This window comes from Schistocerca nitens, chromosome 3 (assembly GCF_023898315.1).
Source record: "Schistocerca nitens isolate TAMUIC-IGC-003100 chromosome 3, iqSchNite1.1, whole genome shotgun sequence".
NCBI classification, from domain to species: domain Eukaryota; kingdom Metazoa; phylum Arthropoda; class Insecta; order Orthoptera; family Acrididae; genus Schistocerca; species Schistocerca nitens.
In genome coordinates, this window is record NC_064616.1 from 708876628 (window position 1) to 708892865 (window position 16238).

General features: G+C 40.2%; 1 protein-coding gene across 1 annotated transcript in view; it reads left to right on the plus strand.

The window, feature by feature from the left end:
* LOC126248681 (serine/threonine-protein kinase WNK1) overlaps window positions 1-16238 on the plus strand; it is a 325351-nt gene that overhangs the window by 3673 nt on the left and 305440 nt on the right. Inside the window, exon 2 of the mRNA XM_049949948.1 lies at window positions 9462-9553. Within this exon, the coding sequence (XP_049805905.1) occupies window positions 9536-9553 (18 nt within the window). The 5' untranslated portion in view covers window positions 9462-9535. The remainder of the gene's footprint in view (window positions 1-9461; window positions 9554-16238) is intronic.

Genomic DNA, 16238 nt, shown 5'->3' on the forward strand with positions numbered 1-16238 from the left:
CTTGAACTTGGGACTCTTGCCTTTCGCGGGCAACTGACTACCCAAGCACGACTCATGCCCCGTCCTCACCGCTTTACTTCTGCCAGTACCTCATCTCCTACCTTCCAAACTTTACAGAAGCTCTCCTGTGAAAGCTGCAGGAGAGCTTCTGCAAAGTTTGGAATGTAGGAGACGAGGTACTGTCAGAAGTAAAGCGGTGAGGACGGGGCGTGAGTCGTGCTTGGGTAGCTCAGTTGATAGAGCAGTTGCCCGCGAAAGGCAAGGGTCTCGAGTTCGAGTCTGGGTCCGGCACACAGTTTTAATCTGCCAGGAAGTTTCATTTTCATTATTATTTATTCCTTTACTGCCTAGTGTAATAATAGTAATGCTGTTAGGATTTACTACATTAAAAGTGGATGCTAATAATTAATATTTGATGCAGAGAAAGTAGGTAGTTTGCGCCTGATTGTCAGCTTGTCCCCCTTGTATATAGATGCTGCATTTGCCCTCACAATCTGTTCCTACCCAACCAGTCTACCTACAGTGGCATATATCATGACCATACTCACTGTCTGCTTGCTGACTGTGAGAATCACCTCCCTTTACATTGTAGTAGCACTCTGTATTACTGTTCACGGTAGCAGCTTGTCCAGCTTGCACATAGTGTTCAAATATAATGCAAAAAGTGGGAATAAGTAGGACCTGAAATAAGAGGAACCTCATATTCTCCCTCCCTCCCTCCCTCCCTCCGTCCCTCCCCACATCCAAATGCTTGTCAGAGACTTGTACATTTTCTGATATACTTTTCCCGAGTTTTCCTCCACTTCGCTTTCATAATGAAAAATACATTACAATTGGCAATGTGTGTTCAGCATGGCACAGATGTAGACAGGTTATCACAAAGATCAGTATGGCAGCACAACATTCATTTCTGTCACCTCCCAACTTGAAAACTAGACCTTGGGCTATGCTACAGTGTACTCTGTCATCACAACCAAGATTTCTGTGGGGAGGAAGGGGGGGGGGGAGCATTGTCACATTCTAACGATAATTCCTCAATTTTGTTCAAATATTGGTGGTAAGAGTATTTTATTGTTCAGTCTTTAATTCCTTTTATATTTTATGAGAGCACAACACTGTTAAGGGCATATTTGTTTTTATGTCCAAATTTGCCAAGTCTTGAACAAAAGTGTAAGTATTCATTTTTCTTGCAGTTCATTACCAGACAAGTTATTTACTGTTTAAAATAATCACTAGTTTCAAGTAGCATAGCTAAGAAACGAAGTGCTCACCCTGCGTTTTTGTGTTATTTGTTGAACGGAAGGAAGTTAACCAAAATTATCATAAAATGCTTTTTTGTATTAAATGAGATTACTGTTATCATTTATAGGTAACCAGAACTGACCTGTGAGTGCAGGAAGCATCATAGGTACATGAGTGGTGGGGCCAAAGATCTGGCCTGAAGGATCAACTCTCCTTGTCCTCACAAATGTGCGCATTGCAAGATGTTCTCTAAAAAGGTTTCTAATGTGTGTCTATGGAGGATCATAAGATTGATTGTGAAAAGTGGCTTTGTGTCACTAAATGCATACATTCATATTCAGCAAGGGCCGCGCCATTTTGGTGCCCTAAAGTCAGTGTCGAGTCAACTTTCAACCAAACTATCACCTCTCAACCTAACCAAGGCTTTGGGGTAGGTTACAAAGCAGTCTGTCACATGTGAAGTTTCATCCCAAACAAGTAGTAAAAAATGTTGAAGCTGTGTGGTGAATGTTTGAGGAAACAGTTCGTAACCAGTGAAGAATGTCAAACTGTTTCATTTTTGACACTCCAAATACATCCCCTCTTTTCTTGCGAGTAAATGCAATGCTGCAGTTTGCATGAACATGCTGAGAGATGACGCAGCACTCTAAATAACTTTACTTAAGTCTTGATCACACTTCTATTTCTCACCAACCTTAAGCGTTTCGACTTTTCCTCATTTTCAAAGGCTGCAACATAAAACACTAAACTGGTATTGGACAATATGAAAATATGATACATTTCACCATTGATAAGAGACATATTATGACTAGAATATGGCTTCCAAGCTTACCAGTGCTACGTCAGTCATATAAAAATATTAGATATGTCATATTACATCAACATTCTCGAGCACCAGACAAGTGCAAACTGCTACCAAGTAAAAATTTTGGAAGCCAAGTGCACTAAACTGCTAGGTTGACACTGGGTATGTGGTACATGCTGCAATTTGTTTCTGTTTACAACCATAGTTTTTATCATTACACCATATAAAATGTTTTCATCAGTCAACATGGAAATCACTTACAATGTTTTTCATAAGATATTACTTTACAAAACAATGTGTTACAGATTTTTTTAAAAATCTAATATATTGGAAAAATGCACCGATTGGTGCTGGTATCAGTTGCTTGTTAACAAACAAATCTTTTGTTTTATATTCAACCTATAGCACATAAATTACTACCATCAGTACAGTTCATAAATATTTAATAAAAGTTAAAATCATATATATTACTAGGGGGTTGATTAAAGTTGGCACACTTACGCATTGCCGTACATAAGATCTGCTGTGGTTGTATGACTGTAAAATTGTTTTCTGTGAGTAACAAACATAGTAGATCGCCATGACGCAATTAAGGAAGGGAGGAGTGGTAAAGGTGTACACAATATTAATCTTAACATATTAAAAAATACTGTAAAACTGCTTGTAATACTAGGACTACAAATGTGTGTAAAATGTCAGCTTAAAGAAAATAATACAAAAGTGTTGTCAAACAGCTATGGTAGCCTTGTTGTCAACAGTTTTTAACTTGTGCCATGCAACGTGAAGCACTGAGTAGCCGCTTATGAAACTATATAATTTTAACATTTATTAAATATTTATGAACTGTTACTAATGGTAGTAATTTATGTGCTGTAAGTTGAAAATAAAACAAAAGATTTGTTTGTTAACAGACAATTGGTCCCAGCACCAGTCGGTGTGTTTTTCCAATGTATTAAATTAAAAACTGTAACACATTGTTGTGTAAAGTAATACCTTTTGTAAAAAATTGTAAGTGATTTCCATGTTGACTGATGAAATTATTTAATATTTTGTAACAATGGAAACTGTGGTTGTAAACTGAAACAAATTGCTGCATGTACGACGTACCCAGCACTGCCTACCTGTTTCGTCGACTTGGTTTCCATTATTTTAACTTGGTAGCAGTTTGCACTTGTCTTGTGCTTGAGAATGTTCCCGTGATACAATGTATCCAATGTTTTTGTATGACAGACATAGAACTGGTAACCTTGGAAGCCATATTCTAGTCGTAGTATGTCTCATTTCTTACTCGTGGCCAAATTCTTGCAATGACTAGTGATGTGATTACCTTGTTGACAAACTAATGATGTCATCAACATGGCAGATATGACCCTCAAGAAATGATCAATGAATGACATCACTAACACCAACAAAACATTATGGTATGAAGGACTGACAAATTAATGGGATGCCCTTATTATTAATGCCTTCAAACAAATTATTAAAAACTTGAAAAATTATGCCACAGCAGGAAAATAGGTTTTCGTCCTGGAACATAAATGTGATAATGGAATAGTGCATGTATTAAAAAAACTATTACCTTCTGATGCAACCTAGACCTTGGGTTATGCTACAGATCAGTGTGTTACAAAAACCCAGCTTCGTGCCACCTCCTATTATACATGTTACAAACCACTCCCCATATTAGTGGATTGCTATTTCCTCTTCTATTTAGGTTTAGTGATTAACACAAGTCAAGCCACCACCAACTAGAACTTAATGACATATTGTGAACTAAACACACTGCCATCTACAACTAAAATATGCAAGAAAAATTATTTTACACGTCTTCTACAAAATGTATGCCTGTGGCATGCATTGTTATAATTATGCTCCTTGTAAGTAGACATAAAGTTGGTAGCAGATAGGCCATGTCTCAGAAATTATTTGTATCTCATACATCATTTTGTGTAGGCCTATATCTTCATGCCACAAGCCACTTAATAGTATGTAATTCAGGCTATTTCGAGCACCACCATCATTTTTTCCTTTCCTTTTCCATTTGCGAATGGTGTGTGGCAAGAATGTCTCATTAAACCTCTGTATCAGTGCAAATTTGATTGATTTTCTGATGATCTGTTTGCAAGAGGTATATAGGAAGAAGTAATGTGCTGTCCGACTTGATGGATCAAACACACTCAAATTTTTAACCATAATGTCTTCGATGATGCCAGTTTTATAACATGTGCCACTGGACACTGATGAGTGTCTCTTTGTGTTTCACATGCTAAACAAATACATGATTAAATATTCTAATATTCTTTCCATCTTGTATTAAAAAAAAAAAAAAAAAAAAAAAAAAAAAAAAAAAAAAAAAAAAAAAAAAAAACACAGGTTTGCTTTAGAGGTTTACCGGATTTCTGTGTGAAGAGTTCTTTGCATATTGAATTAAATTTGTTGCCATAAATCTGGATCTCTTGCTTAGGAGCAGTTCTTGTATCATATTGTAATTCACATTACTTTATACTTAATGCATTTATCTAGTGTTATGTTCATAGGAAAGGTCATTAATTTGTAACGTGGAGAAAAGTATATCTTTGAAGACATTCCTGACTAAATGACCAAATTAAGTTATTGGTTAAATTTTTCTCAAATAACTTTCATTGCATCACAAGTGCTCGAAGTTTGCCAGGCACTTACTAAATGCTGCTGTATATCTAATCTACAGATAAACATATTTTCAGTGTACTGTTCTATATTACCTCAAGCCTCAAGTCATTCTATTAGTGGGTGACCATTTTATGGAAATAATGTGCTGTGGCCCATTTTGTTATCAAAGTTGTGGGTACAAACCACGTATCAAAGTCCAGTATGTGCCATAATAAGAATCATAATTGAATTTGCTGCAAGAGTGGGATAACCCCGTTTTACCTATGTACTTTATTTTATTTTATCTTTTTTGGGAGAGAGGTAAAGTTGATGAACATATTTAATATAGCTTGACCAGTTCTGAGAGATATATTCTCAAAGCATTCCCTTAAAGTGGTAATTCCTTGCTACAATTGGAAAGTGCAGACCAATTAATATGATTTATATTAATATAAACGTAAAACAGTTATTCCTGTCTTGCATCAGTATTTTAAAAATGTGGTTAAATACACTGCTCTGAAAAACCTAGGGATGAGATAGTTAAAGTAACATAACATATTACAGGTGGAAATGAATGAAAGTGAGGGAGCATGTTGCCAGAGGTCTCCCAGTTGTGCACCGAAAGTTGTACGTCATGTGGGTTTGATGTCAGCATGACTATAGTGCAAATGCTACACGAGACAGTTGAAGGAATGGGAAAAGACAGCATGTTTCAATCACCGAGCCGTTGTGGTGCACTTTGGTGTAGTGGCATCATTTGCGATGGTGCCGAGAGCAGGGAGACTGGATCAGCTGGGAGTGGAGTCATGTGCTCTTTGCAGATGAGAGCACATTCAGTCTGTGTAGTGATTCTGGACATACCCTCTTATGGTGAGAGGTAGGAACATATAATGCATCCAGGAACATCATTGAACACAATCGTTTCGGTTGGCCAGGTGTTGTGTTGTGTTGTGAGTAGGCATAATGTTGCATAGGAATACTAACCTCCAAATCTTTGTACACAGTGCACTCAGTGGTCAACATTATGGTGACACTACTTATTCTCTAAGTGCATCTTTTCATGGTGCATTTGGCCTGACTTTTTTTTTGTGGGTCACAGTGCACACCTGCATCAAGCTGCACAGGTGGAGGACTTCCTGGGACGAGAGATTATTCAGCAGATGGACTGGCCGGCCCGTTCCCCTGGACTTATGTGTCGTTGAGCATGTGTGGGATGCATTGGGGAGACGTATTGTGGTACATTCATATGCACCACTGCCCATCTAGCAGTTGTCAACTATGGTGGTGGATTGGAATGCCCTATTACAAGAACTCATTACCAAGATTGCCAGCATGAAAGCACATTTCAGAGCATGCACTGACATCTGTGGCAATCACTCACCCTATTAAGGACCATGTCCCGCCTTTTTTAATGCCCAGGGGACCATCATAAACTGCAGTGACTTCGGTGTAATTATTGTCTTTGAATTAGTCATTTCTGTTGTCTAATTGTGCATTTCTTTCAGTACTGTGCTGTAATTGTTCTTTCAATCTGTGGTCAAAGCTTCATCTAGGTATGTTACTTAACAGTGACATGCCATACGAAAATTGCTTTCGTCGTTAAGTTTTGTACACCAGTATATTTGAGAAGCTCTTTATTTTATTCAATAATATGGAATATGATGAAGTGAACATTGAATAAAGACCTATGCTCTTTGAACAGAAGTATAGAAACAAAGTGAAGGAAAAATAATCATCATAGTAAGTAGAATATTCTGTATTTTAGCAATGTCTTCATCTTCCGTAACTTGAGTCGGTACAGTCTCCACTTGCCACACCTGAGGTGCACTTCAGTGCCTCATAGTACCATGGTATGTAGGGCATACTGCTCCGCTAATGCGATCGTGTCTTAGTTTCGTGGGTTTTAATGGCAGATTTCCTTGATGTGGCCGAGCGGTTCTAGGCGCTACAGTCTGGAACCGCGCGACCGTTACGGTCGCAGGTTCAAATCCTGCCTCGGGCATGGATGTGTGTGATGTCTTTAGGTTAGTTAGGTTTAAGTAGTTCTAAGTTCTAGGGGACTGATGATCTCAGATGTTAAGTCCCATAGTGCTCAGAACCATTTTGACCTTGATATGGACATGGGGCTGCCCAGCAGCCTGAACTTGCTCAAGATAGGTGTGCTTGGGGTATACTATATTCTACCACATCACTGTTATGAATGTAATGAAATGCTTGACAAGTAGATACTAGAAATCTGTCTTTGGTATCAATTTTAAAGGCTTTTATGAAGTAAGTGTTTAGCAGACACACAATCTCATATCGTAACAGTGTTCAGTGATTAAGCGGAACTTCGATGGTGGTGTGTTTTTTCCTATTGTGGCAGAAAAAACCCATTTGTTCTCAGTGAGTTCCTTCTCCATTACATCAAAACACCTGTTGCGTAGCAAAAACTTTGACCTGGTTTAGGAAACCAGTGGGTAATGGTTTCCAATCTGTCAACATTAATACATGTAAGTAGGAACTGATCTAGTGCCATATTCTTATTTTGGGCACAACAGTTGTATGAGAATATGTATAGATGTCTCGTATCTCCAATCAGTATATTCTTAACGTAGTGCTTCAGAGAGCCAATTATGTAATTTGCACTTTTCTTTCCCATCACTTCACTACACACGTATAAGTGTACTGTTTTCTTCTTGGCTCAGTAGCCACAGAAGCTGATCACCAAACTTGGCGATTATAAAATTCTTCGGTAAATGGCACTTTGGATAGTGGCATGTTACGCCGTTAGTCAAGTTATTTAGTTGGTTTCGTGCTCCATGCATCATTTTGCGATAAACATTATGATGTGGAACATGTCAACAGGACAAGCATAAAACACTTGTATAAAGCTTAACATTTGAAAAAAAAAAAAAAAAAAACTTTTGCAGTCTGTCAGACATTTCACTTCCATGGGTAGAGTATTATAGCTGCACTTCCCACCCCTTTCTGTGCCAAAGTTTAGATTAATTGTAGGCTAATTCAGACAATTTTTCGTTCTAGTGTTGTACTTCTGATATCTGCCACTCTTAAAAGTTAGATGGACAGTTGATAACAAATTTTGTAAGCGGATAAATGTATTGAGTGTCTGTGGAAGATATCCCCAGTTACTTGAAGAGAAACCTGCAAGATGTGCATGTATGAACTCTACAAACAATTCTAATTACCCCTATTGTGCAATGAATACATTTTGCCTAAGTGAGTAGTTACCCTAGAATATTATCCCTTAAAGACATCAGTGAATGATGGACATATGCAAAATATGTTAACTTTCTTACTTCTCTACACCCTAAATCCTCAATTGGCATGGCAAAAGTAGCTGCACCTAAACATTTGTCAGGTCTACTATCTGGTTTTTCCAGTTTAAGTATTTATCAAAATGCGCACCTAAGAACTTAGTTTTCTAACCTGTTGATTTTTCTTGTTGGTGTACTACATTAATAGGAAGTGGGATATTTTGACCATACAAAACTGATAGAAATGGTGTTTTTAAAGCTTAAAGCTAACTTGTTCATGCAGAACCATTCAGTAACGTTCACAATAATGCAGGGTGACAATTATTGAACTATATCAAATAAAATTATCATAACTTCTGAACAGTTTGTGCTAGAACATTCAAACTGCTCAGTTGGTCATGGGGCACGATGGGAATTAGTATGCGCTGTATGGTTTGGCTTAGTGATGCCCACTTTCATTTAGTTGGGTTCATCAGCAAGCAAAATTGGTACATTTGTGGGTCTCTGAATCCGTACCGGGTGACTCTGTGGTGTGCAGTGTCGAGTCATGGAATAATCGGTGAGATATTCCTTGATGGCACAGTGACTACCAAATGGTATGTGAAGGTTTTGGAAGATGATTTCATCCCCATTATCCAAAGTGACCCTAATTTCGACAAGATATGGTTCAAGCAAGACAGAGCTCGGCCCCACTGAAGAAGGAGAGTGTTTGATGTTCTGGAGGAGCACTTTGAGGACCACATTCTGGCTCTGGGGACCCAGAGGCCACTGGCATGGGCATCGATTGGCCGCCATATTCTCCAGGTCTGAACACATGCAACTCCTTTTCCTGGGACTTTATTAAAGACAAGGTGTGGAGCAATAACCCCAAAACCATTGCTGAGCTGAAAACAGCCACTCGTGAGGTCACCGACAGCATTGATTTTCTGACACTTCAGCGGATCATGCAGAATTTCACTACTCACCTGATCCACATCATAACCAATAATGGCAGGCCTATCAAGCATGTCATAACTTACACTCGAATATCTGTAGTGATGTTTACGTGTTGAATAAAGTGAGTGCACACAGTGGTTTGTAACTAATTTAAGTTTTTTTCATATAGCTCAATCATTGTTACCCTTTATCATTTAATGTTTTCTGTGTTGGTGTGTATTTGCTCAGCTTCACAACAATACTAGGATCATCTACAAGCGGGACTAACTCTGAAATTTCCTGAGAGATTAAAACTATGTGCTGGACCGATACTCAAATTCGGGACCTTTACCTCTAATGGGGAAAATGCTCTACCGAGTGAACTACCCAAGCATGACCCGCAACTTGTCCTCCCAGCTTTTGTGTCATCAGTACCTCATCTACCTTCAAAAAAATTTTTTTTATGTTTATAGTATAGTCACTGACATAAAAAACACTAAAATTGTTTTAAACACACTATCACAACTTAATTTTTCATTTTCAACACTCATTGAATTTCTGTGTATTTTATCAAACTCTGCCCTCGTAACAATAATTTGTATGTTGATTTACAGGTTTGTTTGAAATAGTTGCTAACCATGGAAGTGTGGTTGTTCTTCATTGAGCATTGAGGAGGGTTTTCTGTGCCATGAGCAAAAGTTACCAGGTAATTTCAGTGCGTCAGAGTATAGTATAAATTTATTTTTAAGTTAGTGTTATGTGAAATTAGGTTTGTAATGGTGTTGTGGTCATGTATGGTTATTTTAACTTATTTTGATTTATTATTTTTATTCCATAGGAACTCTGTAACATTGCCACATTACTTTGGAATGTATCATTACATTAAGTGGATAATATTTAACATACTTAATAATAATAGTTTCAAGTTTTTTTACAGTAAATTAACATTAAAGTAACAAGTGGGCAGGGCTGGGGAAAGGTAGTTGCCGAGAATGATTTATGAAAGTCATGGATATTTTGTTATCAGTTCAGAGATGACATTTATTTCAGAAAGTAATTATGTGTATCACAGATTAAATATGGAGAAAGATAATATTACAAACCTCTATGTAAGGTATTAGAACGCTCTTCCCTTCCGTAATATGAGGAACTGAAAGTTGACTGAAGTCTGTAGTAGAAAGTATAAGACCCTTTGACCATGGCCCCCGAAGAGAGGGAATACCATCTGGTGGTATTGTGAGCACATAACATTGTAAGGAAAGTTGATGAATGGAGCAGAGATGAATGGGAAATCATTAGTGACACTGACAAAGGGTGGATTATTATGGCCTGGCACCTGAAGAAGAGCATCATGGAAATGGTAATACAGTTCATGTGCTACTGTCTTGATCAGTGGAAAGTTCTTGAAGGACAAAGAAATCCCGAGTAAACGACGAGGTGAATGGATGTCCACACCTCATCACAGAATATGGTAAGAGGTGTTCCTGCACTGTAATGCAGGATAAGTGACAATCTGTGACAGATTTGTTGACAGAGTAAAATGCTGGTGTGGACACAATTGTTTCAGAGCATATCGTTCAGCACACATTGTTGAACATGAGGCACCACAGCAGATATAGGGATGCTGTGTGTTCCATGTTGACCATAGGGCATTGTCAGCTAAGAAATGCAGTGGCACCGGATCATCGAGATTGGATTGTGGATCAATGGAATGTGTCACCTGATCAGGTAATCATATTTCGTGTCACAATAGGTTGAAGTTGTAAGCTGATGGAAGCAGTATTATAGTGTGGAGGATATTCATCCAGGCTTGTGTGTTACTACTAACTGAATGCGTGATGACAGCTATGAACTATGTGAACGTATTGGGGACTGTCTGCATCCCCTCATGCTCAACATCATTTTCAACTGTGATAGTATCGTCTAGCAGCATAACTGGCCATGCCACAAGACCAGAATGGTGCTGTAATAGTTTGTGGAAAGATGACAGTGAAATCATGTTGATGTGTTGGGACTTACATTTCCTGATCTGAACCCGATATAACACGTGTGACTCTATCGAGCACCACCTCTGAGACAACAAACTGTTGGCCCAGAATTTGTGGAAACTATGTGACTTGTGTATAGGTATTTAATGTCACATATAACTCCAGAAAACTGCCAAGGACTTTTCAAATAGATGACATGCCGAATAGTGCCTGTATTGCATTCCAGACGTGGACCAACATGCTGTCAAGCAGGTGGTCATAATGTCTTGCCTCATCATTTATTACCAGAAAGACAGCTTGGAATTTTCCAGAAGGGTAGACATTGATAGGAACAAGAAGAAATGTGAATTTGACCATGGACTTAAACAGATGAGGGAGAAATGTTTTGAGCTCTAAGCTACAGACTTCCAAGAGACAGCGAATAACAACCAAACTGCTATTATAGTCATGTTGCTGTTGTCTTCAATCTGAAGACTGGTTTGATGCAGCTCTCTATGCTATTCTACCCTGTGCAAGCCTTTTCATCTTTGAATAACTACTGCAATCCGCATCCTTTTGAATGTGCTTACCATATTCATCTCTTGGTCTCCTCCTATGATTTTAACCATCTGCTTTTCTCTCCAGTACTAAACTGCTAATCCCTTGATGTATCTGAATATGTTCTATCAATCGATCTCTCCTTTTGATGAAGTTGTGCCACAAATTTTGTCTCTCTGCAATTATAATCAGTACCTCCTCATTAGTTGTGCAAACTACCCATCAAATATTCAACATTCTTCTTTAACACCACGTCTCAAAATCCTCAACTCTTATCTAGTCAAAACTGTTTGTCGTCCATGTTTCACTTCCATACATGGCTACACTCCACACAAATACCTTCAGAAAAGACTTCCTATACTCAATGTTAACAATTTTTCTTAGTCAGAAATGCTTTTTGTGTCATTGTCAGTTTACATTTTACATCCTATTTACCTTTGCCATCACCAGTTATTTTGGTGCCCAAATGGCAAAAGTCATTCACTAATTTTAGTGTCTCGTTTCCTAATCTAATTCCCTCAGCATCACCAGATATAATTTGAGTAAACTCAATTATCCTTGTTTTGTTTTTGTTGAAGTTCATCTTATATCCTCCTTTCAATTTGATGTCCATTCTGTTCAACTACTCTTCCAGGTCCTTTGTTGTCTCTGATAGAATAACAATGTCTGTCTCTGATAGAATAACAATGTCATCAGCAAACGTCAGAAGTTTTTATCTTTTCTCCCTGAACTTGCATTCCTACTCCAATTTTCTTTGATTTCCTTTAGTCTTGCTCAATGTAGGTATTGAATAACATTGGGGATAGGCTACAGCCCTGTCTCACCCCCTTCTCAACCACTGCCTTCCTTTCATGGCCCCCTCAGGGGGCTCAGCATTTAGTTGCTGGATACGGGATTGGCGACCCCGGGGTCCCTGAGCTGGGGACTGGGAGGAGCCACCCGTTCTCAATACCGTAAGCTCTCAGCATGCTTCAACAACCACCGTAAGGCGCTACAGTGGAACGTTGTACGGTACAGAGCCCGGGGATCTTGGCTTAACTGTCTGGATCGCGAGGATGGTATAAAGCTCTATAAAAAAAAAACCTCAATCTCAATGTGGCTGCGTGCCGAGGAGACAGTTGCTAGCGGGTGACCTCTGGGGAACCTGCCCCCCCCCCCCCCTCTGGTTGTATTAGGATTACCCAGGCAAGCGGGGCTCTGTCTGTGTGGACATTCCTTCCTCTAGCTGCTCGTGGGACCACCATGAAATGAAATACGAACAGTGCGCAAGCACGAGTCTCTAAGAAAGGAAAGTTCAATGCTTTGCAGTATGACCCCCAATCGTTCCCTTCCCTGTCCACACCGGGGGAGGAACGGCGGTCTAATTTACCTGGTGAGACGTATTCTCCTCGATTTCTGGTTTGCAGCCGAATAGCTGGGGACTCATTTCTGACCACAAAGCCTCAGTTTTTTGTGGAAAATTTAGAGAACAAGTTTGGAGAAGTTGAGGGCCTGTCAAAAATGAGGTCTGGAGCAGTCCTTATACAGACAGCATCCCCATCACAGTTACAGGCATTGTTTGCTTGTGACAAGCTCGGTGATGTTGCAGTCTCCATTACACCTGATAAGAGCCTCAATATGGTTCAGGGACTTATTTTTCATCGTGACCTGTTGTTGTAGTCTGACGACGAGCTTCCTGCAAATCTGCAACGCCGCGGTGTCCACTTTGTACGACGTGTCTTCATGGGACCTAAAGATAGTAGGGTCACCAGCGGCGCCTTCATCTTGGCTTTCGATGGAGACACCCTGCCCAGGAAGGTCAAGGTGATGATATATCGATGTGATGTTAAGCCTTACGTCCCTCCTCCCATGTGCTGCTTCAAGTGCTGGAGGTTTGTGCATATGTCATAGAGATGTGACACCAACCCTACCTGTCAGAATTGTGGACGTTCCTCCCACCCCAACGTCCCGTGTTCGCCGCCCCGTTTGTGTCGACTGCGGACAGAAACATTCACCTTGCTCATCAGACTGATCGGTTTATCAAACTGAACAGAAGATATGGAGTATAAGACCTTGGACATGCTCACTTATACAGATGATAAATGCAAGTACGACCGACTTCACCCTGTGTGCATTTCATCGACGTTTGCTGCAGCAGCTTCGATGTCGCCGTCCCTGGCAACAAGCCCCCAAGCTCAGCCGCTTCTTATGGGCCCTCCCGCCCGGCCGTCTATTCCTGCCCCCCAGGTGGTTGGGGGAACACCCTCTTCCGTTGCTCCCCTGTTATCAACATCGGGAGTAACAACACCTCCTTCTTTGGGGACTTTAGTCCGCACCTCTGCACCGGAGAAGTGCCCGCCTCCTCCAGCTCCCCTCGCACGGAAGGGATCACGGATCGCTTGGTGCCCTCCCTTCCATGGTTACTGCCCCTCCAGATGTCAGCCAGTGGCTGAAAAAGCCACCACCTGAGGGCTTTGCTGTGATGACTTCCATCCCAATTCGCGTATCATATCTGCCACACTCTCTTCCCTATTACGTGATAATACAAAACGAGCTGCCCTTTTTGCACCCTTTCGATGTCCTCCGTCAATCCCACCTGGTAAGGATCCCACACCACGCAGCAATATTCTAACAGAGGACGAACGAGTGTAGTGTAAGCTGTCTCTTTAGTGGATTTGTTGCATCTTCTAAGTATCCTGCCAATGAAACGCAACCTTTGGCTCGCCTTCCCCACAATATTATCTATGTGTGTCTTTCCAACTGAAGTTGTTCGTAATTTTTACACCCAGCTACTTAGTTGAATTGACAGCCTTGAGAATTGTACTATTTATCGAGTAATCGAGTTCCAACGGATTTCTTTTGGAACTCGTGTGGATCACCTCACACTTTTCGTTATTTAGCGTCAACTGCCACCTGCCACACCATACAGCAATCTTTTCTAAATCACTTTGCAACTGATACTGGTCTTCGGATGACCCTACTAGACGGTAAATTACAGCATCATCTGCGAACAACCTAAGAGAACTGCTCAGATTGTCACCCAGGTCATTTATATAGATCAGGAACAGCAGAGGTCCCAGGACGCTTGCCTGGGGAACACCTGATATCACTTCAGTTTTACTCGATGATTTACCGTCTACTACTACGAACTGCGACATTCCTGACAGGAAATCACGAATCCAGTCGCACAACTGAGACGATACCCCATAGTCCCGCAGCTTGATTAGAAGTCGCTTGTGAGGAACGGTGTAAAAAGCTTTCTGGGAATCTAGAAATACGGAATCAACTTGAGATCCCCTGTCGACAGCGGCCATTACTTCGTGCGAATAAAGAGCTAGCTGCGTTGCACAAGAACGATGTTTTCTGAAACCATGCTCATTACGTATCAATAGATCGTTCCCTTTGAGGTGATTCATAATGTTTGAATACAGTATATGCTCCAAAACCCTACTGCAAACCAATGTCAATGATATAGGTCTGTAGTTAGATGGATTACCCCTACTACCCTTCTTAAACACTGGTGCGACCTACGCAATTTTCCAATCTGTAGGTACAGATCTATCGGCGAGCGAGCGGTTGTATATGATTGCTAAGTAGGGAGCTATTGTATCAGCGTAATCTGAAAGGAACCTAATTGGTATACAGTCTGGACCTGAAGACTTGCCCGTATCAAGTGATCTGAGTTGCTTCGCAACCCCTAAGGTATCTACTTCTAAGAAACCCATGCTAGCAGCTGTTCGTGTTTCAAATTCTGGAATATTCCATTCGTCTTCCCTGGTGAAGGAATTTCGGAAAACTGCGTTCAATAACTCGGCTTTAGCGGCACAGTTGTCGGTAACAGTACCATCGGCACTGCGCAGCAAAGGTATTGACTGCGTCTTGCCACTTGTGTACTTTACATACGACCAGAATCTCTTCGGATTTTCTACCAAATTTCGAGACAATGTTTCGTTGTGGAACCTATTAAAGGCATCTCGCATTGAAGTCCGTGCCAAATTTCGCGCGTCTGTAAATTGTAGCCAATCTTTGGGATTTCGCGTTCTTCTGAACTTCGCATGCTTTTTCCGTTGCCTCTGCAACAGAGTTCGGACCTGTTTTGTGTACCACGGGGGATCAGTTCCATCTCTTACCAGTTTATGAGGTATGAATCTCTCAATTGCTGTTGCTACTTAATCTTTGCTGAATTTTTATATTTTCTCCTTTCATCAATTAGATTTAATGTATATTGTGTTATTCAATGATTTTTACAAGGCCTTATCTTTTTTCCCATTTGATCCCCTGCTACCTTCATTGTTTCGTCTCTCAAAGCTACCCATTCATCTTCTACTGTGTTACTTGGCCCCGTTTGAATCATCTGTTGCCTAATGTTCCCTCTAAAACTTTCAACATCATCTGGTTCTTTCAAATTTTCCAGGTCCCATCTCCTTAATTTCCTACCTTTTTGCAATTTCATTAGTTTTAATCTACAGTTCAGAACCAATAAATCTTGATCAGAGTCCACATCTGCCTCAGAAAACAACTTGCAGTTTAATATATGGTTCTGAAACCTCTGTCTTGCAATTACATAATCAGTCTGAAACCTTCCAGTATCTCCACATCTCTTTCACATATACAACTTGCTATCATGATCCTTAAACCAAGCATTGGTTATGATTAAATTGTGCTCTGTGCAAAATTCTGCCAGGAGACTTCCTCTTTCATTCCTTTCCACCAAGTTCATATTCACCCATTGTTCCTTCTCTTCCTTTTCCCACTATTGGATGTGGGCTTAGTGTGTATCTTGGCTACTATAATCTACTATAATATGTTCATTAAGCTGTTCATAGTAGCTTACCCACATTTCCATTTTCTTATTCATTATTAAACATACTCCTGCATTACCCCCAT